The sequence below is a fragment of the Hordeum vulgare genome, chromosome 5H (genome assembly GCF_904849725.1).
Source record: "Hordeum vulgare subsp. vulgare chromosome 5H, MorexV3_pseudomolecules_assembly, whole genome shotgun sequence".
NCBI lineage: Eukaryota > Viridiplantae > Streptophyta > Magnoliopsida > Poales > Poaceae > Hordeum > Hordeum vulgare.
In genome coordinates this window covers 194,465,908-194,491,421 of record NC_058522.1, presented here as the reverse complement: position 1 = coordinate 194,491,421, position 25,514 = coordinate 194,465,908, and the positions used below count along the sequence as shown (strand labels likewise).

The following is a 25,514-nucleotide window of genomic DNA, read 5'->3' as shown; positions in this document are numbered from 1 at the left end:
GAAACTTGGACCCTAGTCAATGTATATGGACCTTGTCAGGGTGAGGCTCGAGATCTTTTTGTTAGCTGGTTATATAATCTCAACATCCCTGCTGATGACAACTGGTTACTCCTTGGGGATTTTAACTTTATTAGATCTCCATCAAATAGAAACCTTCCTAGGGCTGATGAAGTGACATGTTCATTTTCAGTGAGATCATTGGCCACCTTGGGCTACTAGAATTGCCTATTAAGGGTAGATCTTTCACCTAGTCAAATAAGCAAGATTCACCCCTGTTAGAGCAACTGGATTGCTTTTTTACATTTGCTTCTTGGATCTCATCATATCATCTGATACAAATCCTCCCTTTGGCTAAAACTGCATCTGATCATGTCCCCTGCGTAGTCACAGTCAACACTTCCATCCCAAAATGCAATCTCTCTCGTTTTGAAAACTACTGGGTTGAAATGGATGGCTTCATGGATTGTGTCAGGGACTCTTGGAAGATTCCATCGAGGAAAGGGCATATTATTGCCATCATCATGGATAAATTCAAGCACCTAAGGCAGGCCCTAAAGAAATGTCAAACTAACCTCTCTCAGCTCAAGCTTCTTATTGATAGGTGCAACCAGGTTGTACTTTGTCTTGAGGATCTAGAGGAGTTAAGACCCCTGTATAGACCTGAAGCTAATTTCAGGGTGATTGTCAAGTTGCATTAGGATCATCTCTTGCATCTGCAGTTCCTTTACTGGAAAAAAGCTACAATTCATTTCATCAAAGTTGGAGAAGAGAATACTAAATTTTTCCGTGCCATGGCAACTGAAAGATATAGGAAAAATTCCATTTCATCTCTTAAGCTGAATGATGGCTCTGTTATCTCTGATCATGAGCAAATTTCTGGTTGTTTCTGGACCTCTTTGAAGGATAGGATGGGCTCCTCCCAGGGTATTAATATGGCTTTTGACCTACAGTCCCTAATTCAGAAGGTGGATGGGCTGGATGTGCTCACAGAACCTTTTACCAAGGCTGAAATGGATCAGACAGTGAAAGAAATGCCCACTGATAATGCCCCATGGTCCTGATGATTTCAATGGCCTTTTTTCAAGAAATGTTGGTCTATTATTTGCCCTGAATTTTATCAACTTGCAGCTGATTTCCATGGTGGCATTGCCAAGCTTGAAAACATGAACTCATCATATATAACTTTGATTCCCAAAAAGAGCTCCCCTGAGCAGGTTGATGACTTTAGGCCTATCTCTCTCACAGGAATGGGACTTAAGTTTTTGTCTAAAATGGTGGCCAACACACTACAACTGCAAGTTACGAAATGTATACACAAAAACCAGTATGGCTTTATCAAATCCAGAACCATCCAAGATTGTGTGGGCTGGACACTAGAGTACTTGCACCAATGTCACGAGTCCAACAAACCTATTGTCATCCTCAAACTGGATTTTGAAAAGGCTTTTGATTTTGTGGAACATGAGTTCACCTTTCAGATTCTCAGATATCAGGGGTTTAATGATAGATGGCTCCATGGGTGCAACAGCTTCTCACTTCTGGCTCCTCCTCTATTCTTCTCAATGGAGGCATGGAAGAAAATTCATGTACAGGAAAGGGGTCAGACAGGGAGACCCCATGTCCCCTCTTCTTTTTGCAATTGCTGCAGTTTTTTTGCAAACTTTGGTCAATAGGCTATTAGAGGATGGTCTCATTCAATTGCCAATTCCTTGTCATGATAGAGACTTCCCCATACTGCAGTATGTTGATGATACTCTCGTAATTCTACATGCGGAAGAATCTCAGTTGCTTGAGTTCAAAAAAATGCTACTTCTGTTCTCCCAATCTACTGGTCTTCAGGTGAACTATCACAAGTCTGACCTGCTCCCCATCAACATAGATCAAGATCAGCTCCAAAGTTTGGCAGATGCTATTTGTTGCAAGGTGGGTTCCTTGCCATTCACCTACCTTGGTTTACGTGTGGGAACAACTAAGCCAAGGATAATTGATCTAATGCCATTAGTGGATAACATGGAAAGAAGACTCAGTGACAGTTCTTCCTTCCTGGCCTAGGGGGACCGTTTGCAATATTTGAACTCAGCTCTGTCATCGGTACCTATCTTCTTTCTCTGCAGTTTAGATGTTCCTCCAGGGATCCTTAAGTAGCTAGAAAGAATCCAACGACAATGTTTATGGAGAAAGAATGGTCAAGATCATGCCCCCTCTCTTGCTGCCTGGGACCTTGTATGTAGACCTAAGATGAAGGGTGGGTTGGGGATCATGAATCTTGCTATCCAGAATAAGGCCCTACTCCTAAAACATGCAGACAAGGTTTTGAATAAAGCTGATATTCCCTGGGTCAAGCTGATTTGGAACACATATTATCATAACACAGTTCCCCAAGGTACCTCACTTTGTGGTTCTTTTTGGTGGAAGGACATCTGCAAACGTGTGGATAAATTCAGAACTGTGACCTATGTTAAACCAAATAGAGGTGATACATTCTTGTTTTGGTCTGATTCCTAGTTGATTGGAGACTCTATTAGACCACTGGCTGCTAGGTTCCATATACTGTTCTCTTTTGTTATGGATTCTTTTTGCACTGCTGAGGAAGTTTTCCATGCTTTTCATGAGAACAATATGCTCTCCATGGTCCACTTACCTCTCTCTGAACAAACTTACCAAGAGCTCGATTATGTAAACTCTATGCTTCAGGACATTCATATAAACTAGAATGCTGATGATATCTGGCTCTGGAGTAAAGACTCTAAACCATACACTGCCAAGAAGTATTATACCCATATCCACAAACCCATCACACCAAACCCCTTGCTTAGTTGGATCTAGAAGAGCTGCTACACCATGAAAATCAAGATGTTTGCCTGGCTGATGATTATGTACAGACTTAACACTCAAGATATGCTTGAGAGGCGTCACTGGAAGGTGTCTGATTCAAATCTTTGTGTTCTTTTCCATGCCAGGATCAAGGAGGACAGAGATCATTTAGTTTTCAACTGCCTTTTCAATACCAGGATTTGGAATTATCTCCAGATCTCATGGCAGGGCAATTCTATGTGGAGTACTTCTTTAGCTACAAGAAGATACTTTCACCACCCCTTCTTCACTGAAGTGGTCTTTATTGCTTGCTGGAACATATGGACTGTAAGAAATGCCAAAGTTTTTCATCATCAGCAACCGAGGTTCAGAAAATGGAGGGCTGGCTTTATTCACGATATTTCACTCCTAGCACACAGGATTAAACCTAGTTTTAGGGATGATCTCCTTAGATGGATAGCATTTTTACCTCCTTGAGGTTTGTATCTCCCCTACATATTTTGTACATTCTTACCCTCCTTTTGTACATATTAACTCCTTATTAAATAAAGAGAAAAGACTATGGGGTGTTTCCCTACACTAGCCGGTCAAAAAATCTATTTTTGAATTTATTAAAATACCTTTTTGTGAGGCCAGAAATGGTCTTTTATAGGGGAAAAATTATTTGTATGCCTGCAAAACATTTGTGAAAATTTAGGCAAACTCAATAGACATATATTTTCCATATATAAGAGTTTGCACATATGTTCATGTTCAAAATATTGGACAAGTCCCTCCCCCCCCCCCAAATTCTTTCTGCCAATTTCAAGCATTAGGAATATTTCTATAAGAAATATTCACGAATAGACGCAAGAACATTCTAGCATGTCACAGATGCCATATGTGATGATCTTGCCAAGTTCCATCTCAATCCCAATCATTTGGGTTCACCAAAATATCCCAAAACCCTCTTTGTCCAGATCCAATCTTGAGCAACTTTGCGTTGTCAAGTTTCTCCAATTGATCTCAAACTTTTTGGGCATGCTCTAATCCCCAAGTAATGTCACCACACCAAGTGGTGCATTGAATAGAATGGTTTTGCATGACTAGATCTATTGAAATCTATTTTTGTTGATTTCTAGGGTTTACAAAGTCTGCATTGCCAACTTCCTTTAGATGGGCTCAAACCTTGTGATCACTCTGATTTATAGCTACCATTTGATCCTGTTAAATCTCACAGCAAGTGGGGAAATTTATCTTTCCCAAACAGCCATCAAGTACCTTTTGGTGATTTGGTAAAAGCCATATTCTGACATCTTCTACTGTTCTCCTTGGCTACACCTTTTTACCATAGACGCTCACATGCCTCTGATACCCCTAGTAAGTCTTGCCAACTCTCACATAAATCATGCAGTGGGGGTAAAAAAAACCTATTTATCCCGTGGAGAGCCAATTCAGCGGTCTCTCTCCTCCATTTTTACCTCTCCCCAACCTTAGCTCCTAGGCATCCAGAGAGCATCCCTGCATCCTCGAGTAGCTAGTAGACAAGGGGAGACACGCCCAGAGCGCGAATGCATGCCATGGCATGCAGTTTTGGTGCTCTGGAGCGCTCTACAATGCAATCCCGCTAGCCGCCCCATCAAAAGGCTCCCAACACCCTAGGCCCCTCTCCCTCGCTTGTAGGACGCCCTCGACGTCCGGGACACGCTTCGCCCATGTCTGCCTCCTCGCTCTCCTCCTCCTACGCTTGCCGAGCGGTCCCCGGCTTGGCCTACCCAAGACCTCACACGCGCGAGCCCTCGGCTCTCCGCCGCTCCTCCTCTTTCTTCCTTTGGTCATATACCACCCCCAGGGACGCCCCCGACTCGAACCTGAGCTCTCATGTGGCCTCCAGCAATGATATCCATCCCGCCGGCGCGGGGTCCATGGCTAACTCAACTCTGCCTATTTAAAGCCATCGGCCTTCTTGTGCGCCCTCCTCTCCCCCCCATCGCACTCCAATCCACCATTAGAAGCACCCCAACCGTCATGTCGCTCTCTGAGCCCGGGATCGAGCCAATCCCCGCCACTTCCACTCGTCGGAGACCACACGGTACGATCCCCCTCTGCCATGTTCTTCCTCGATCTGTAACCACCACAACTCCCTCATTCGATGCCCCCTCTCTTTCGTGCATTTGCAGCCAAGAAACGTCGTTGGCAACCTCCTCCGGAGCTAATTAGCCATGAACTTATTGTCATTGGTGAACCTCTGAGCTCTGGTGACCAACTCAATCTCCATAGGAACAACGACTCGGCGCTGACTCCGTTCCCGCCCTTAGCTGCCCTCGGCGTGCCCTGCATCACCGGTGGTGAGCCACTATCCCCTCTGGTCATGGGGTTAGGGATGACAGGTGGGGCCCACCTATCATCCTCTCCCTTTTGTGCCTCCCTCTTTTCTCTCGCTGACCTCCGGGCCCCAGCCGTCAGGTTTGAACGCGGGTGTGCGCTCACACCTATTTGCGTGGGATGGCGTCGCTCCGGGCCGGCACAACAGTGGGCCAATCTGGCCCATCCGCTTCTTGCATTTCCTTTTTCTTTTTCATCTATCAGTATTCTTCCAAAAATTCCACAAGTTCTAATACTTGTTCAAATCACATGATTCCATTTCCTAAATTCTCCTAAAAATCCAACATATTTTATGATGCCACTTGTGCATCATTTGGAGAACACTTTATGCACAGTTTATTTAAAACCATTGTTAAAATTTTTACACTGTGTTTGAAATACCCAAACCAAAACCTAGTAATTTTAGCAATGTTAGTTTTCACCCTAGTATTTCACAAAAATGTTTTGACATTTTTAGGAGTGTTATATATTTTTCTTATTTTTTCGTGGCCTTATTTTGTCGTTATACTCTGACGATAGATTATGTTGTTGACGTACGGTTTGGACAAGAAGGATTTGAAGACCCCGAAGACTTTGTTGAGCCAGGAGAGCAGCCCTTTGACCATTTTGAAGAATCTATTTTTGCATGCGTATAGCACATTCTTCGTCACATCGAATCATGTTGAAATGGTGTCCACGTGGGTGGGTTGCCTCCGTTACTTTCCTTGTTGATACTTGCAAGTCCATGACTCTACTTTCTTCTTAGAGTTGTGTGGGTGAGAAGTAGACAGGATGCTAGTATATGTTATGCAAGTGGGATGGGATTATGCATGGTGTTGGAAGCAAAAGTGTTTTTAAAGACTTTTTGAAAACCCCGTCGGGTGCCACTAATGCCCGAGGGGGATGATGTTGAGCTAAGTAGCCACTTAATAAAGAAGTGGTGTACCGAGGCAAGTTGTCTTTGTGTTTACGAAAACGGAGAGATTACAGATTTCCTGACCGTCCAACCTTACATGTACAACCACGATACCCCTTATGGGACATGGCTTTGTTGATTACTTTGGTCGGTATTTGGAGAGAGCCCGCATTACAAGTCAATGGAGTGACGTGGTCAGTCTCTATATGGGGTTGTGTTGGAAACAAGGACCAAGGGATGTTTTCATAGACACCGGGCACACCATTGGTCCATTCATGGATGATACTTGTGATGTACATCATGCGGGCTATGAGACAACTAGTGGGCTCTTTGTTAGTATCATCGGGGGAAAGGCATTGTTCGGGTACTTACCTCAGGTATGAAAATGCCATGAGTCGTGCCTTGACACGGACGTTTCGTGGGTCTTCTGGGTAAAGTGTACAACCTTTACAGAGTGTAAAACTATTCAAATAGTTGTGTCCACAACCATGGACAGTTGGTGGTCGTGCTTAAACTATGTCCGATGTTTTCACAAATCTTGGTGTGTGTAGTAGGTGGGGGGGGGGGGGAATGCTGGAGATAAGTCGAATGACTTGACATGCTGTTTGAACATGAGATGTTCAAGCTCTGCTTAGATTGATATTTGTAACTTGTTCATATGGATATACACATGCTTTAGCGAGTTGATTGAACATGTCATTGCACTCAAAATTAGCTTTCTACAACTTACCTACTAAGTGATATATCATGCATTGTTATTGCCTTGTTCCAAACATAGGTTGCTTACGAGTATGTTCAAAGTACTCATTGGCTTGCCACTGGTTATTTAATTGCCCACGCATGGAAGAGTAGTAATACGCTGAAGGGTACCTTGGTAACGAACATGCGAACTAGGACGCTTCCTAGTCAGAATGCGCGTAGGGTTAAGGAAGATAGCATGATTTCATGCTTCATTCAAGACTTCCACTTCTAGATGTGTTTGGTGTTTGGCCTTTATGGCCCTATCTATGTAAGACTTGATCGTAATGGTCCTAAATTTGTGTAAGACGGTATGTATGGACGTAAGTATCTTCTTATCCAGCTTTCGTGTGTTCACTGAGAAATGATCTTTGGGATCACTGTATGCGTGCATTCGGTGAGCATGACTTATAAGTGGGGACCCTACATTCCAATATATCCCAAAAACTCTAGGGAGCCTCCCGAAACACTTTTTCCGTCGCGCAAGTCTCTGTCCCGCCGTGTGCCCATTTGGAGCCCTGTTCTACTGCCTTGCCGGAGGCGGGATCGATCACGGAGGGCTCTACATCTACCTTGTTTCTCCCATGGTGATGTGTGATTAGTCTACCACACACCTACGGGTTCGTAGTTAGAACCTAGATGGCTATCTCTCTCTCTATCCTGATCGTCAATACGAAATTCGTCGCATCGTCATGGTAACGTTTTCGATGTAATCACTTTGTGCAATGTGTTTGTTGGGATTCAATGAATTGTGGGTTTATGTTCAGATTATTCATGATAAAATATTTGAGTCTTCTCTGAATTATATGATTCTTATTTTAATGATTATTATAGCTTCATAAATCTCTCCGATCTATTGATTTTGTTTGTCCAAGTAGATTAATCTTTCTTCAGTGGGAGGTGTGTGTGTTGTAGTGGTTTTAATCTAGTGGTGCTCTATATCCTACTGACAGAAAGAGACAAGACACGTCTTCATATTGTTTCCACTAAGGATAAAATGGTGGGGTTATTCATATTAATTGGATTATGTTTGTCTACATCATATCATTGTTCTTCAAGCATTAATTTGTTTTCCTTAATACTCTAAATGCATCTAGGATAGCGATCGATGGGTGGAGTAATAGTAATAGGTGCAAGCAAGAGTCAGCCTATATCCTTATGGACATGATGCCTATATACACATGATCATTGCCATGAATAAATATTGATTAACTATGCCCTTTTCTATCAATTGCCCAACAATAATTTGTTTACCCACCGTATGCCTACTTAGAGAGAGATGCAACTCGAGAACACTATGCCCCTCGGGTCTATCCAATGATATATTTCCAAATGCTATTATTTCCTTGTAGCCTTTATTTACATTTTATTCATTTTGCAATTTATATTTATCAAGTATCATCTACACACTTCATTTGCTTGTCTTCAAGGATCGTTGGTTTCACTTGTTTGTCAAAGAAGCAACTAAGTTTTACCTCTCCCTTTCCTCTTTATCTTCTCATTCTAAGATCTCAGGTCGAGATCTCTTGTTAGTGGAGGAGAGTTGTAACAACCAGAGACCGAAGCTCCAGAAGATTAAAGTTTATTTCGTTATTGTCGTGTGAATTATTTGGTTGTCGCATTCATCATCACACCATGCACATCATTTGCACTGCATCGGTACTCTGTTGCCGTCATTTTGCAAAACTTGCATCCGTTATTAGTTGTCAGTTCTCACCGACGACCTTTAGAGACCAAGCACACACACGCGCACATGACATCATTAAAATATTATTTTTAAAAGTGTATATAAAACTTTCTCGGAATGGGTTGAAAGTTGGTGTGCGATCTTAATATAATGTAGGTAGACCGCGTTTCAAATTTCGTCGCATTCGGAGATCGTTTGATACCTGAACCGTTAAACATATAACGACATTATAATCAGTAAATAGTTGGATGATTGCGGTGTTGTAAAACTCTTTACGGGCTGCCACCTTCCCTCTATTCTTAGCTCAAGACACTCTACACAGCCCACTAGCCCAACCTAACCTTTCCCAGCTGCCAGAGCCATCGGATCGAGATCCGATGGTCCGAAAACAGACTAAATCCACTGCCCTAGACATCCTCCTCGGAATACATGCACAACCAACCCCTAGCCGACAGCCAACCAGCCTCTCTCCACCTCCTCCCATCACGGGCCTGCGAGGCACGAGGCTGGCCCGCCGAGGTCTGGATCGCTGCCGCCGTGCGTCGTCGCCTCCCAACCCTACCTCAAGCTCGATCAGTTCCCTGCAGCCCCATGGCGCCAGTTCCTCTGCGTCTTCAGCCCCGCCGCCATGCCTTGCCTCGTGCCCCGTCGAACCTCGCGAGCCACCGAAGCCACGACAGCAAGTCTCATGGCCGGCCATCAAAGTTCCTCGTCGGAGTGGCCACCTGCGCGTCGTCGGCCACCTCCGGCGCCGGATCTGACCGCCCTGACCTCGCCTTGCCCCGATCCGTCCATCCCTTGAACAGATCCGCTGGATCCCGCCGTCCTCGTCTCGTCCCGATGACCACTGCCACCATCGTCGAACTATCGCCGTCCCTGCTCGCTAGTTCATGCGGGAGGAGGATGAAGCCAGCGTCAAGCACTCGCTCACCCACTGGGCTGCACGACCGCGAGCCGCCAAGGCCCAGCGCCCAACCGTCCTGGCTAGGCCTGCCTGCAACTCCTCAACCGCCTCCACGTCGGCCTGCCTCAACCACACTGACCTGGGCCTCGGTCCAGCAAGGTGAGCCCCGGCGATCCCTTAGCCTCGCTCGATGAGCTTTGTAATATGTTGCACCCACCTATGAACTGTTGGACCTAGAGCAGTTTCAGCCCACACGTTGTTTTTCTCTCGGGTGAATTTGTCTATTTCGAGGGATTTTCAAACTTACACATATTGCCATCATGTTAAAATGCCGATAAATAAATAATCGTGCATCAGATTAAAATGATTTCAACATGTAAAATGTGTAGAATTTTGTGTGGATTGGTGATTTGCAACTCTCACGTGTGTTTACGATATTTAAGCTTGTTGTTCGCATTGATTTGTACTATGTCATGTTATATGATTTATTTCATAATGAAATAACCGTGGCTCCAATTAAAAAAAAATGTATATAAAGTGTTCTACCCTTCATGCTCTACATGATTATGACATTTGCATGCATAATTGGTGGCATCTACATGCTCAAATATCTGTTGCAAGTGGTTCGTGAATATGTCTAAACTATTATTTTATTCAATCATGCACGGATGATTGCAACTAATCCGTAGGTCTTTTACATGTGATTCCTTTCCGGGATTGTCCTATGTGATGTCTACTTTGATGACATGCCTCTAGATGCCATGTAAATTATAATTAACATGTTCATTTTCTGCTCCCAAGGTGCTATCACATTAACACTGCTAATCTGTTTTCATTAAGTTTCATTATGCGAAGCTCGAATTAAGCAAACCATGTCTCTTTTGAATGTGTGCAATGGAGTGATTTGTAGTATGTTATGTCTACACTACAAGAATCTGCTTCTGTGCCATCTACATTGGTAGACGGCAAAGGGATACTCCACGGACGGCAAATGCCTTTGGCGTCCGCCAATAGTAGGCAAACCTTCTATGGATACTTGCGCAGGTAAAGGGCCTTCTTTGTCGTCTGCCTCTAAGCAGTGAACGACAAAGGCCTTTGTCATCCATCGTCGATGGCAAGCAGACGACACATATATTATATGGCAGTGCACACACACCTACTCCATTAGGTGGCTAACGGAGTATTTGTCATCTGTCGAGGCCACAACTTTGCCGTCAGCCACGACCACTCCTTTGTTGTCTGCCTTGTGGACACGCTTTGACATCTACCAGGCATCGCCGAGGCACCCCTCATTTGTCGTCTGCTGGCTTGGCACCCTTTGTTGCATGACAAGCACCGCCCGAGGCGCCCATCCTTTGTCGTCTGCTCACTTGCCCCCCTTCGATGTCTGCTGTCTTGCCACCCTTTGTCGTCTGTTGGCTTGTCACCCTTTGTCGTCTGCCTGGTGGCCCCCTTTCCCGTCTACCGCAGATCGCAAAGTGGCCATATGGTCCAGCCAGTTGCCCCATGTTGCACAGGTGGGTGACACGTGACACCTTTGCCATCCGCTGGCGGACGACAAAGCCCTTTGTCGTCCGCCAGCAGACGGCAAAACACCAACATTGCCATTGTTTTGTTTGCTTTCAGATTCCCTACGTTTTAAAAATACACATATGATATATATAATTTCTAACACCCGCATAAAGTTTCAAAATACACATATCATATAAGCAGTATGTAGGCCATGTATCGAACATCATATAAGAGCAAGACAACAAATAAGCTAGCTTCCAATACATATAGATAGTTTCAATTATCTTACATACACATACTTATCTTATCTCCATACATACACATAGTTTCACACTGTTTATTAATACAAATCAAAATAGAAAGTAAACAGTAGCAGTCCATCAGTGCTTGCTTCCATGAATGTCACCTTCCATGAAGTGAATCAAATCTGCAAAATGAAAATAAGAAAGTTAGAAGAAGAAGAAGAATAAAACTAGAATAAAAAGAATAATAAGAAAACTAAAAGAAGAAGAAGAAGAAGAAGGAGGAGGAGAAGGAGAAGAAGGAGGAGAAGACTAGAAAAGTAGGAGACGAAGACGAAGAAGGTGAAGATGATTACTTATGCTAACCAAGGTTCTTGTGATATTTTTGACCTAACTAAGCTAATTATGTCATAAATTAACTAAATAATCTAATTATGTCATTTTGGAGGATAATTAGCTAAGTATGTCATTTCGGAGAATAAAACTAGAAGAATAAGGAGGAGGAGGAGGAGAAGACTAGAAGAAGGAGAAAAAGAAGATGAAGGTGAAGATGATTACTTATCTTATTTTTAGCTTATTATGTTATTTTGGAGGAAGATATGCTAAGTTATCAGCTAACTAAGGATCTTGTGCTATTTTTGACCTAACTAAGCTAATTGTGTCATAAATGAACTACATAAGCTAATTATGTAATTTTGGAGGATAATTAGCTAAGTATGTCATTTTGGAGGTTATTAGGGTTGGGTTCACTTGGAGAAGGATGCCCTGGAGAAGGGGTGTGCGATGCGACTCGGTAGTTATTCTGCACCAAAGATATTTTGCAATGTCTCGTTACCATGATGACACTCAAATGTTCATACTAGTAACTAATGACCATTGAAATGAAACTCACCGTTCCAACCATAGAAAGGTCCGGCATCGGTGGAGTGGTCTGTCCGTTCTGGAGGCACATAGACTACACATTTGGTTTTGAAGGGTCAGTCATATCAATTAGTAATGAAATGGACATTACATGCATGATTTGGCTAATGTGAAAAAGAAACTTACCACAAGGAGATCGTACATGTCCTGGTTAGCCGCCTCATTCCGTGCCCTCTCCTCCTCCAACAACTGAGTCGTGCTCTCCTTCGCGGCCCGATCCCTCTCCTACAGAAGTGTGTGGGTTGCCGCTCTCCCTTTCTGAAGAGCAGCGTGCAACACCACTCCTCGTTAGCATTGTAATCATTGATGGACACACACATACAATGTACATATAACTAACCTCGATGGCTAGATCGACTAGCCGTGGACGAGGCCTTATATCAGGACAGGAGCTCGTCTGGCAGGCCTTGATCTCCGGGAGAGTGCGAAGACAACGTATCAACCCATCTTCAATGGCTATCGAGCCATCGGGCCTCCTGCCACCACATATCATCACCAGCTCTGGAGCCAAAGGTTCCTAGCTCGGGTTAAAGTCCTCCCCTCTCCTCTTCTCCCCCTCGTCCTTGTATCTCACAAGCTTGTGGTGGGAGGAGATGTTGGTGAACTTGTGTGGATGATTGAGGTCAGACTCAAAGAATGCCTTGACCTTCTTGTAGGAGGCAGTATGGGCCATGCCATATAGTTCATACAAATATGGCACCTCCGTCTTATTGTGATGCGCCTAAAAGAGATGAACAAAGTATTAGTAAAGGGCTCATGCTAGCATGAAGAATGAATTGCATGAAGCATGAAGAAAACTACATACCCAGTTCCGTCCGAACTAAAATAAGTTGCCGTTTCCTAGATGGTGTGGCACTCCAACCATTTGGGCACGCCGGTCCTTCATGTTGTCGTGGATGGCTCGCCATTGGCATGTGCACCACTCATCCACCAACGCCTCCCAACAATCCATGTGATCCGCGCACCATCTCGGGGGCAACTATAAGTTAGTAAGGAGAAATTTGAGCGCTAAGCCTACGAATCAAATCAAGAAAACTACGTGCAAAGCCTTAAGAGTAGGTAATTACCTTCATGTACTGCTCCTTCTTCTGATATTTTCCGCGGAAAAACTTCTTGTCCTTCTTAATACCACGCATGGCGTAGTAGTCTCGAACAGCCTGCGGCCGAGGCTCGTGACGTAAGTTCTGTAATAGCCGCTTGCACTCGGCCTCGATAACATTGGTTACCGCCTCCTCATATCCCTCTTCACACCTGTAGAAGGTCTGCAATCAAACAAGACAACATTGATTAGTACAATACTAGCTATATTGTTAACTTTAGATTGTGTAAAAGGAGAAATTACCCAAAATCTACTGATCACCATCTTGTCCCTCGTGTGGCGGAAGACACCATCGATAATCTCCTCCGGTGGGGCATGGGCAGCCTGGTAGTGCTCCCACGTAAATCCTAGTGTAGGAAGCTCACCCTCGCCGGGCAACGTGACAAACCCCGGGAAATTTTCCCAACAAAAAACGCCCAGGACGGTGTTTGGCTTGCGGACTCCAAGGGGGTGATCCCAACCTATGCAGTATGACAAGGTCAACACATTAGATATTTCAAAAAACTTGAAGGCAAAAGGTATGAAAAGAGTAAATACACTTAGTTCTCCCCTTCAGGCCTAATCACCGGCCTCTGCTCGCGGGTCGCCGGCACGACCGGGAGCCACGCTGGTACACGGTGATCCCCTCAACCACCTCGCCCTCACTATCAGTAGACTCATCACTAGCCTCCCCACCTCCATCAAAGTGGTGACCCGGCCCCTCGCTCCGATCCTGTGAGGTATCCCATTCGGACGTCTCCGCGTTGGCGAAGCCTCTCGGGCGGAGTCTTCTGGGACGTAGGCCCTGGTATAGGAGTCTCGTGGGCTGAAGCCTCAGGAACCGGAGTCTCACGGGTTGAAAGCCCGTCGACCTGAGGCTCTTGGACCGGAGTCCCCGTAGGATCCACCTCAAACGGGTCTACCATAATAGTCGTGTGCTCGGGTGAATCAGCTGGGGTTGGCGGCAAGCACAGCGTAGCAGTCTTTCTACCTCTCCCCCGACCACGTCCTATACCCGTCGCCTTCTTCCCGCCTGCCCGACCTCCTCTCCTGATGGGCAACGACGCTAATGAAGAAGCACCTGCGAGTATCCCTAGACTGTCTGCCAAGAATCTACGGAGAGACAGGGGTGGAATGTAAGTACCCCTCGAGCGGGCCGCCGACCAATATGGACCCGTGCACACCATCTTTCAACGCCTGCCATGATAAAGAGTAAACGAAATTAGTACAACATAAAAAAGTTGAATACCTGACATGAATAATAATATGTACATATATAATTTAAGTTGGGATGCATACAAACTAATAATAGTCTCGATCAATAAATGCATCATCATCATCACTCTCACGCGTGTCTACTTGAATGACTTGCTCATCGGGTTCATCGATATCAACTTATGGAAGGCCTTCTGGTAATCGGTCAAGCATTGACAGGTCCTCCGCAGCAGTAACCTCTTCTAGTTCCGGCTCTGCTGGTTTCGGCTCAGGGGTGAAGTTGGATTCACTGTCGCTATCTACTTCCATGTTCTGGGGTGAAGTACAATCGTTCTTGAAGCGTTTCTTCGAAAGACGTGTTTCTTGGAAGAATTCTCCGTCATATGTGTCTGGGTTAATGTGAGGTTCATAATCCACTTTATCTGGGGGAGGTGGTCTAGCTCGTGGCGGCACTTCATAAAAAACATCCAAACCATTCAAATTCCTATTAGCTTGGCAAGCCCACAGTAGATAGAAAACTTGGGTCTCCTGTTGAACCATTATATAGACATTGGGAACATCTAAATGGGTGCTTTGCTTAATTTCGACTAGCCCTATATGTTCATCAATCCTTCTAGTCTCCTTTGGCTGGAACCAACAATATTTGGACACTAAAACGTTCGGTGGGTTTTCACCATAGAATTGAAGTTCATAAATTGCTTCAACTCTTTCATAATACTCGATACCTCCTTGGCCGATAGCAGAGACACCACAATTTGTAGATTTCTCGTCGGCCATAGATTACTCTTTGCCAAAGGTACGAAAGTGATACCCGTTGATGTTGTATTTCTCAAATAAACGGACCTTACAATCAAAACCATTAGCGGCTTGTCTCAATTCGACTCTATCAAATATCCGGGAATAAGAGCAGTCAAAGGAGAAAAATGTACTGAGAACTTACTCGATGTACGGCCGCACTTCTGTTAGGTTGTTGAAGATATACAACAAAATGGTCCGCCATTCTTCGACATCCAATGTTATTGGTCTCGAAGCACCGGCTAGTGCGAGCTTCCCTTTGAATAGGCTGAGGCTGGATCCGCCTTTTTAGGGTCACCATCATAGTACCGAGGCTTTGGATTATGCAAATGATGATTTTTGGCTTCGTACTGTGCTGTCACGATGTTTGCCACCTCCTCAATAAGGAATGCCTCGGCCATCGATGCTTCAATTCTACGTTTATTTTTACATTTAGCCCGAAGCATATTATGCATCCTCTCACTTGCAAAGCACCAACGATTTTGCACGGGCCCACCCAATCTTGACTAAGTCGGGAGATGTAAAATAAAATGTTGCATTGGATTAAAGAAGCCTGTTGGAAAGATCTTCTCTACCTTACAGAGCAACTCCGGCGCCAACACCTCCATGTCGTCTACCACGTCAGGCGACAGTTCTTTCGCAGAAAGAACATGGAAGAAATAGCTTAGCTCTTCCAGTACTAGCCATTAATCCTCAGGTATAAAGTCACGTAACATCACCGACATTACCCGCTCAAGCTATATGTGCCAACCATGACTCTTGAGACCAAATATTTTCAATTTTTGAAGACTCGCTCCCCTCTTTAGATTCGCTGCATATCCATCGGGGAACATCAAGTGCATTTTGAGCCACAAGATAATTTCCCTCATATCTGGTCTTCCAGATTGAACAAAGCCTTAGTCTTTGACCAGTTCTTCTTCCCTTTTGATTGTCGCATGTTTTGCAATGGTCTATGACATAGAGTCTCTTGATCGACTCTAGCCTTAGGATTATCCTTTGACTTCCCCTCTATGTCGAACAATGTATCAAAAATGGCCTCTCTGATATTATTTTCAGTGTGGATCATGTCGATGTTGTGTGGAAGAAGAAGGTCTTTGAAATAAGGCAGATCCCACAAGTATGGCTTGTGAGTCCAGGCGTGTTCTGAATTATACCCCTTGAAATACCCTAGACGCTCTGTATTAGGCTCGAGAGCGTTTAACTGACCCAAGATCTGTTGGCCTATCAACGTTGGTGGTGTCGGTGTTTTGACAACTTCACCTTTGGTAAGTTCTTGTCTTTTTTGAACTGAAGGTGAGGATCCTGGAACTTTCTATGCAAGTCAAAGCAAGAATACTTCCGACCATGCTACAACCAATGAAGCTGAAGAGTTGCCTTGCACGTGGGGCATGGGAACCTTCCATGCACACACCAGTCAGAGAATAGTGCTTATGCGAGCAAGTCATGCATCGAGTACATGTACCAGACATGCATTTTCAAGTTTTCTTTTCTAGCGGTGCCGTATGTCTTGATCCCATTATCCAAAGCTTCTTGCAATTCATCCTTAAGCGGGTGCATGTACACATTCATATTCTTACCCGGATAGTTGGGCCCTGTAATTATCAACGTCAGGAATATGTTCTTTCTTGGCATAATCTTTTCGGGGGGAGATTGAGTTGAATGACAAATACATGCCAACAACTGTATTGGGTTGCCGTCATACCAAAGGGATTGAACCTCTCCGTGGCGACGCAGACTCAAGGATACCTTGGATTTGCCACTTTATCGGGATGTAATGCATTGAAGTCCTTCCATGCTTCCCCATCCGTTGTGTGTACCGCCATCTTATTCCCATCTGCATCTAGTTCGGTTCTTTTTGCACAATTTGTGCCATGTCATCTCGCTGACCGTCTCTTCGACCATGAAAAGACGTTGAAACCTTGGTATGATTGCCATAGACCGAAGAATATTAACCGGGATTTCGGTCTGGCTCTTCTCACCCATACCAATGTCTACCACAACATACCTGGAAGACTTGCAAATGGGATAGTCCAAGTTCGCATACTCCTTCCTAAATAAGGCACATCCTTTTTCACAGGCATGTATCTTCTCATAGGGCGTCTTAAGTATTTTGTCCGACTGGTACAGGTTTGCACGCATGACATGGCCTTTGGGTAGAAATCGTCCAAATAGTTTCATCACCACATCGTAGCATTCCCTTCCCAAGTTGAACTGGGCCTTTAGAGGCATTACTTGTGCAATGGCATCTACCTGACAAAGCTCAGTGTGCTCGTGGAGAGGACATTTTGAAGACTCCAACATTTCATAGAAGGCCTTGCATATTCCTCCATCTCATCATGCGAATGTCGAGCATCATCAAAGTCTTGCACCATGCTTTCGATCCCGGTACCATGCTCGTCGGTGCGACGATGAACCACCTTAGCTGTGGTGTGTGTTGTCTATACTCACCATGAAATGTCCACACCATATAATTAGGCTTAAAACCCCTCCTGTGCATGTGTTTAATCATTCCATCCTCTGTCCTCTTTTTATAGTTGTTGCACCCAGGACAGGGCACCAGTTTGTTTCCTGGCCATTTGCAAATGCGGCTTTCACAAACTCCCTTGTTTTTATAAATCATTCTTTGGTTATCTCTTTGTGACTAGTGTGACCGGTGTACATTCACGCACGATCACTCATCTTTCCTACCTGCTAAAGACAACAGATATATACATACATACATACATATACATATACATATATATACATATATATTTTAGCATGTATATTCATCAGTTAATCTAGTTTGTCAATTTTGTTACGTCCATGCAACCTACACGCTAATGGGTAAAGATAGGTCCTAATCCCACCCTGGTATGTGTAGAGTGTGTACGTTCTCCATGCTCTACCCCATTCTGAGACAAAATTCCGGCAGCACCTCCTCGCTGTTCTCCAAATACACGTCTCGGCAAAAAGGCGAGAGAATGTGCATCCGGAGAACAACGGGGAGGCCCTTCCGAAATCTTGTCTAGGAATGGGGTAGAGCATGGAGGACGTACTCACTCTACACATACTCAGGCTGACCGTGGAAATTGCTGGACAATCCGAATGAGTTACCGTGATAAATATGCAACTGAATGCATATTTATCGATGCAACCCTTTCGGACAGAAGACGCCTAGGTTACGCGACTTAGCATGAAAATGAAATCTACTAACATTATTAAAAGTGGGTAGGAGGTGATGGTGGATTCGTAGCTCACCCTCGGTTGTAGAGGAAGTAGTCGAACAATGGCGAGATCACGGAACAAAATCTTCGACGACGATGACTCCAAGGAGATGAAATATTACAAAGCCTATAAATTTTACCGAGGGAAAAAAATTAGGACATCACATCACATAAAGCATTGACAGTTCAAACTATGAAAAATAATATTACTAATGACATCACATCACATAAAGCATAGACAGTTCCTCTTCTTCTTCTTCTTCTTCTTCTTCTTCTTCTTCTTTCCTTATACTCTACTTCTTCTTCTTCTCCTATTCTTCTTCTTCTTCTTCTTCTTCTTCTTCTTCTTCTTCTTCTTCTTCTTCTTCTTCTTTCCTTCTCATCTTCTTCTTCTTTTCTTGTTCTTGTTCTTGTTCTTGTTCTTCTTCCTTATTTTCCTTTTTTCCTCTTCTTTCCTGCCGTGTTCTCCTCTTCCTCTTCTTCTCCTCCTCCTCCTCCTCTTCTTCATCATCATCATCATCTTCTTCTTCTTCTTCCTGCTTCTACTTATTCTTCTTTTCTTCTTCATCTTTTTTCTACTTCTTTTAATTATGACTAAATAACTAAGCCTAGCACTAAGACAGAATAAATCTAATCTAATATAACCTACCACTAAATCTAATATATAACCTAACAATTAAACATAAAAAAGAATAAAAACATGGAAAAAACCTATCACTAAACATATATAGCACTAAACTAAAACCTATCACTAAACTAAAACCGATCACTAACCTATCACTAAAATAGCACTAAACTAAACCTATCACTAATCTAACATAACACGAAACTAAACTAGCATAGCATTAGACAACAACAAAAAGGAAAAAACTCACCTTGGTGTGGTCGGCGCCGGAGGTAGTGTGCGGAGGCCGAGGCAGTGAGGGCTGGGGCGATGGGGGGTGGGGCGTCGTGGGTGGCAGGGGTGCCGACCAGGGCATGTGTGCCGGGCGGATAAGGGGCGCCGACTGCGGGGAGGGGTGGCCGGCGCATGGAGGAGCGGGGGTGGCCAGCATGGGGCCGGTGCAGGGAGAGATGTGAGGAGGGGGTGGCCGGAGCGGGGATGAGCGGGGGTGGCCGACGCGGGGCATGCGTAGGGAGAGCTGCAGGTATGGGGTGGCCTGTGCGAGAAGGAGTGGGGGTGGCCGGTGCGGGGAAGGATGGTTGTCGCAGGGCCGGCGCACGGAGAGCGTGGGGCGAGGGGTGGCCGACGCGGGGGATCTCCGGTGGTGGGCGGCTGTTGGGTGCTGGGGGCGAGGGCGAGGGAGAGAGACAGAGAGAAATAGGGTGGGGTAGTGTGCGTGGGGTCCACCTCGGCCGTTATGGGGCCATCTCCTTTGTCGTCTGCTAGCGGACGGCAAAGGGGTGGCAGCAGACGACAAAGTGGGGGGTTGGGCCTGGGCTGTCACACCCAGTTTTCTCTGTTACTTTTTCTGTAATTCAAAATCTGAGTTTATTAACAAAAATTCAAAACTAATGTTGTGAGTGCCATGATTGCCATTGTATGCTTGAATGCTTGAGTGTGTGGTATCAAAAACCACATTCTCATAACCTAATTATTTTTAAAACCATTTTTCTTATTTCTGGTTAATTCAAAACCCTGCTTTGGGTTGCACTACAAGTCCTTGATGGCAGGGAGTGCTCTTACCCAAAGTTGGTGATATGGTTCTAGCACCATTTTAGTTCACCAAAACCATAAAATAATTATTTTATTAATTGTTTTCCTATTTTAATTGCATGTCCATTTTTGAGGTCACAAATGATATTCCTATATGGAAAAATATTTTTCTACATTGAAAAAATATGAGAAAATTTGGAGATACTCAAAAGGACATATATTTTCGATACATAAGATTTTCAAGCATTATTTATATTATTATTATTTGAGTAAACCCTAAAAACCTTTTCTGTCTGTTTTGACCTTTTGAAATATTTCCAAAGGAAATATTCTCAATAAATCCCTAGAAAATTCCAGTGGTATCCCTAAGCCATATTTGGTGCCCATATAAAATTTCACCTTGATCCAAGGTGATTAAGGTCACCAAATAATTGCAAAAACACCTTTTGTCCAGTATGAAGTTAGAGCAACTCTACATGCCAAAAATGGGATTTGTGGGACTTGATTTTCCACTCTCTTTGAAAGGAACAGATCTGGTCATTCGGTGATGATTTCAAGTTTACAAAGCTAAACTTGTCCAGTGGAGCTCAAACTTGGTGAAACCCCTTGTTTTAGGACCAAACCCAATCCTGTTAAGTTGCATTGTGAGTGGTGGGGTGCAACCACCCCAAACCACTGTCGAGCACCTTCTGACAGTTGGGTAAAACCCCTCCTAACCTTAGCTATACCCAATCCCTTTCTCCCAAACTCATAGATTAGGTGGCTGACATCAATGCCTAACTCCAGTCAAGTGGCCCCTTTCTGGTTCAAAGTAGATAAACCAAAATCTCCAATTTAAGCTTCAACCCAAGGCTGACAACACCTGTTTCCTTGTCTCTCTTTGACCAGCCGAGGCTCCCATGGGACTCCAACAGCTAGTCATCTCCAAGACAGTGCCGAGGACACGTAGACACGTCCAAGGCACCCCAGAATGCCCCAGCATGCCGTGGCATGCCAAAGCTGCGCTCTGGGCATGCTACAGAGAGCAACCGAGGTGGGGGCAACTCCCTCGGCCAGTTCCAGCCTCCCCGTGGTGTATCTCCTCTTCCCCGACAACCCCTCTGCATCAGGAAGCGCTCAAGGCCCCTCCTTTCCTGCGCTAAGAGCCGGTGCGACGCGTGCCCGTGCGCACCAAAATCGCCAGAGGAGTGCGGCCACGATAGCTTGCCTCTCTTCTCTCCCTATCCCTCGCAGTGAGTCCTGGAGGTCCAAAACCACGTGCTGAGACCGTGGTTTCGACCCCAGCCTCTCTCTGCACCCCCATGCATGCCACGGTGCATGACTGGCGCTCCCGAGTCAGCTCACCGTCGCGGGCCTATAAATAGCCCCTCGCCTTGCTCCAGAACTCCTCGCTCCACCTCACCGAGACCTCAATCACCTCCCTAGCCACCCCATTGACCAAGTAGAGCCCGGTGCTTGAGATCGACCGAGGCCCCTTCGCCTTGGAGCTCCGGTCGATCTCCGGCTGCACATCGGCTCTCGCGTCCATCTACCCACCAAAACACTCCCCGTGACACTAGGATGCTTTCCCCCCTCTTCCTTGAGAAAATCCGTGCTCGTAGCTAGCACCTCCACCTTCACCCGAAACCCCTCCGCCGCGGCTACCTCGTCGCCGTGAACCAGAGCCCCTCCTCCATTGACTTGACCACTAGCAGGTAGGAGGCGACGAGCCGGACCCATTCTTGTCGTTGTTAGGGCCCGAGGACGTCGGTAGCCACGTCGGCGTGCTCCTCCTTCTCTTTGGCCAGAGGTAGGAGACGACCCCGACAAGTGTGCGCCACCCATCGGTGGCCCAACTCTCTCTCCCTCGCTGCCCACAACCACTGACCGCACGGGCCCGCGCGTCAGGTTCAAACCTGACGGCGCGCGCGCCTGGGCAAGCTGATTGGCTGGCCAGTGGGCCGGCCGAGTCCCATGCCAAGCCAGGCCAGGGATTGTAGACCTTTTTTCTTTTTGTTTTAAACTCGATTCTAAATGATTTTTATAAAAAGATTTAACTAGTAAAATAATATGATTCTTCCACTGTTATTTCCCTAAAATGTGTAGTATTTGACAGAACCATTCGATGAATTTTTGCAACAACTATTCTGTTTTAAAAAATAAAAAGGGTTAAATTGGAATAGTTTTGCTTCGGTTGTATTGATTTTGAAAATATTCTTTCACTAAAACTAGAGGCAAATATTTTTAAAATAACAATCACTACTGGAAATCAGTTTTTTGCCGTCTGCCAAATCTTTGCCGTCTGCTGGCTAATGGCAAAGAAGGTCTTTGCCGTCAGCTCCCACAAAGCGGACGACAAAGAACTCGCTGATGGCAAAGAAGGTCTTTGCCAACAGTCGATTCTTTGCCGTCAGCCGCAGACGACAACGATGAGAAAAGCAGACGACAGAGCTTTAGGCTGGGCCCATCTGGCTTGGGAAGCTTAGGTCAAACGACTTCCCTTCTTTGCCGTCTACTAGCGGACGGCAAAGAGTCCAGAGGCGGACGACAAAGAGTATAGACCCTTTGTCGTCCGCCAGCAGACGGCAAAGTTCCTGAATCTACTAACGACTGTCCCGCCCCCACCCCGGCCCTCTCTCTCCCTCAAACGACCACTCTCTCTCTCTCCTCCCCTGACGCCCAACGCCACCACCACCGTCGACTGGCCACCCCCGGCGCCCGCGGCGTCGCCCGGTGCCCCACATCCCCGCCGCCGCTGCCCCACCGCCCCCGGCGCCGCCCCGGCGTCGCTGCCCCATCGCCCTCGGCGCCGCCCCGTAGCCCAACACCCCCGACGCGGCCGCGCCGCCCCAACACCCCCGGCCCCGTCGCCCACGACGCCACAGCTGCCCCTGTCGGTGAGCCTCCACACCCCCCTGCATTTATATGTTAGTATATTAACATCCTTTGAAGGAATAAGATGCAACTTTAAATTGATTTTATTCACTGCCTTATTCATTCCTATTTTGACAAACCAATGGTACGTAGAACATTGCCCGTGCTAGAAATCTAGTGACCATGACATATATAGGCTTGTCTTTTGGTTTAGACATTTGGCGTTGTGTGCTCTTAGCAGCCATATATTGAACCCCTGGTAATCTAGTGTTGATGTGCCTTGTGGCTATACTCATCAAGATGGTACTGGCAAGGAAGAAAAAATGATGTGTACATCGACGGGCTAAAAATTATCTAATGCTCATGCTTGCTTGATTTCCAGTTTAGAGCAATGCCTGGTAAACCTACAGATTAAGCACAATGTCATTTCCAAAGGACATTGTAATTCTTGTTCTTGTTTACCTGGCACTGGTTGTTGTTCTGGACATGTATTATTGCAGACTGGTAATTTCTCTGATTGTGATGCTGCTAGTGTACCAAATGGTTCAGCCAGACTGGTTATTGGTATGACCTTATTGATTCAGGATTTTGCTGAAGAACCGCCTTTGAGAAACTTCTTTTTGTGTGTGTTTCCTTTAGTGGGTGCAAACCTTTATTTTTGTTTTAACTACAAATGTATTTGGCTATCAAACTAGTTTTTCGCTATCCAATTTTGTTCGTGCAAAAATTGCTTGTGTTATATGTTGGTTTATAGTTTTTATGTTAACTAGAAAGTACTAAAGTTATCTATCCTACCTCCACCAGACTACAAATTTCTTTTTTGTATTAATATGAGAAATATAAGATGTAGTCATTCTTTAGGTTATTTGGGTTAGGCTCTTGGACTGCATCATGGCCACAATGAAGTTTTATTTATTTTCCTACAATTTACCCGTAGCAACGCACGGGCATTCTACTAATAGGGGTAATTTCTATACTAGGCCATATCTCGGTAATGTTCCTAATGGTCATGGTAATTCTTATAGTAATTCTTGTGGAAATCCTTCTACAAATTCTAATAGGATACTCTCTAATCTTGAGAACACAATTAAGGAATTCATTAATTCTCAAAAAGTTTTCAATACTATCTTTTTTTTTTTATGTTGTACTACTTTCTCTTAATCTTTATCATGGCAGGTCAGCAGGTGTTCAGATCGCTCGATGGGTTCTTCTTCGGCGGCCCACACGAGGGGTGGTACTTCCATTCCACCCCTATCCCTCCGTAGAGCCTTGGAAGACAGTCTGACGACATCACCCGCGTGTGCTTCTTTGTCGGCAGCATTGCCCACTAGGAGACGTGCTGGTCGGGTAGGGAAGAAGGGGAAGGTTACAGGGAGAGGTGGTGGCCGCGGAAGAAGTAGGCGGACTGTTGCGTCGTCCTCGCCACCACCACCAACTCATTCACGTGAGCAAAAGACTACTATGGTGGACCCGTTTGAGGAGGAAGCTACGGGGACTCCGGTCCACGAGACTCGGATGGACAGGCATTCGGCCCATGAGAGTCCGGTCCAGGATCAGCCTCGGGTCGAGGTTCCTTTGGCCCATGAGACTCGGATTCCCGAGGCTACGTCCCAGGAGACTCCTGTAGACATGCTTCGACCGACGTGGAGAGGTTCGGATGGGGTGCCTGGCCGGATCGGTCCGAGGTGCCCGATTGGACCGAGGTGCAGGTATGGACCGAGGGTCCAGGTGGCTGTTCTGCTGATGGCGGGGATGAGTTTACGGATAGTGAGGGCGATGTGCAGGTGTACGGGGCCACCGTGTACAAGCGTGATAGTACACGCCTCCCGGTCGTGCCGGCTACCCGTGAGCAGAGGCCGGTGATTAAGCTTGAAGGGGATAGGTAAGTACATTTACTCATTTTTTAGCTTTTGCCTTCAAGTTTTTTCAAATATCTAATGTGTTGACCTTATCATACTGCAGGGGAAGGGCACACCCTCGTGGAGTCCGCAAGCCGAACAACGTCCTGGGTGTGCTTTGCCGGACAAATTTTCCAGGGTTTGTCACGTTGCCTGGTGAGGGTCAGGTTCCTACACAAGGATTTTCCTGGGAGCACTACCAGGCTGTGGAGGCCCCGCCGGAGGAAATTATAGATGGTATTGTGCCACACGAGGGCCGAGATGGTGATCAAGAGCTTTTGGGGAAATTATCCTTTTACACAATCTAAAATTAATTATATAGCTAATTATTGTACTAATCGGTGTTGTCTCGTTTGATTACAGACCTTCTATAGGTGTGAGGAGGGATATGAGGAGGAGGCGGCCAAGGTTCTCGAGGCCGAGTGTAGGCGGTTATTATGGAACTTACGCCACGAGGCTCGACCGCAGGCTATTCGAGACTACTACGCCACGCGTGGTTTTAAGAAGGAGAAGAAGGAGTGTTGCGCCAAGTATCTGAAGAAAGAGCAGTACATGAAGGTAATTATCTATTCTTAAGGCCTTCTACGTTGTTCTCTTGATTTGATTCATAGGCTAGCACTCAAAATTCTTTCTAATAACTTATAGGTGCCCCCGAGATGGTGTGCGGATAAGATGGTATTTTGGGAGGCGTTGGTGGAGGAGTGGTGCACAGGGAACTGGCGAGCCGTCCACGAC

General features: G+C 45.5%; 1 protein-coding gene across 1 annotated transcript; it reads left to right on the top strand.

The window, feature by feature from the left end:
* The first annotated feature begins 8,812 nt into the window (after nt 1-8,812).
* Nucleotides 8,813-24,270, top strand: LOC123396110. The gene is made up of 2 exons (XM_045091155.1): nt 8,813-9,561; nt 24,058-24,270. The coding sequence occupies exons 1-2, from the start codon at nt 8,928-8,930 to the stop codon at nt 24,144-24,146; spliced, it is 723 nt and encodes a 240-aa protein (XP_044947090.1). The 5' UTR covers nt 8,813-8,927; the 3' UTR covers nt 24,147-24,270.
* Nucleotides 24,271-25,514: the final 1,244 nt, after the last annotated feature.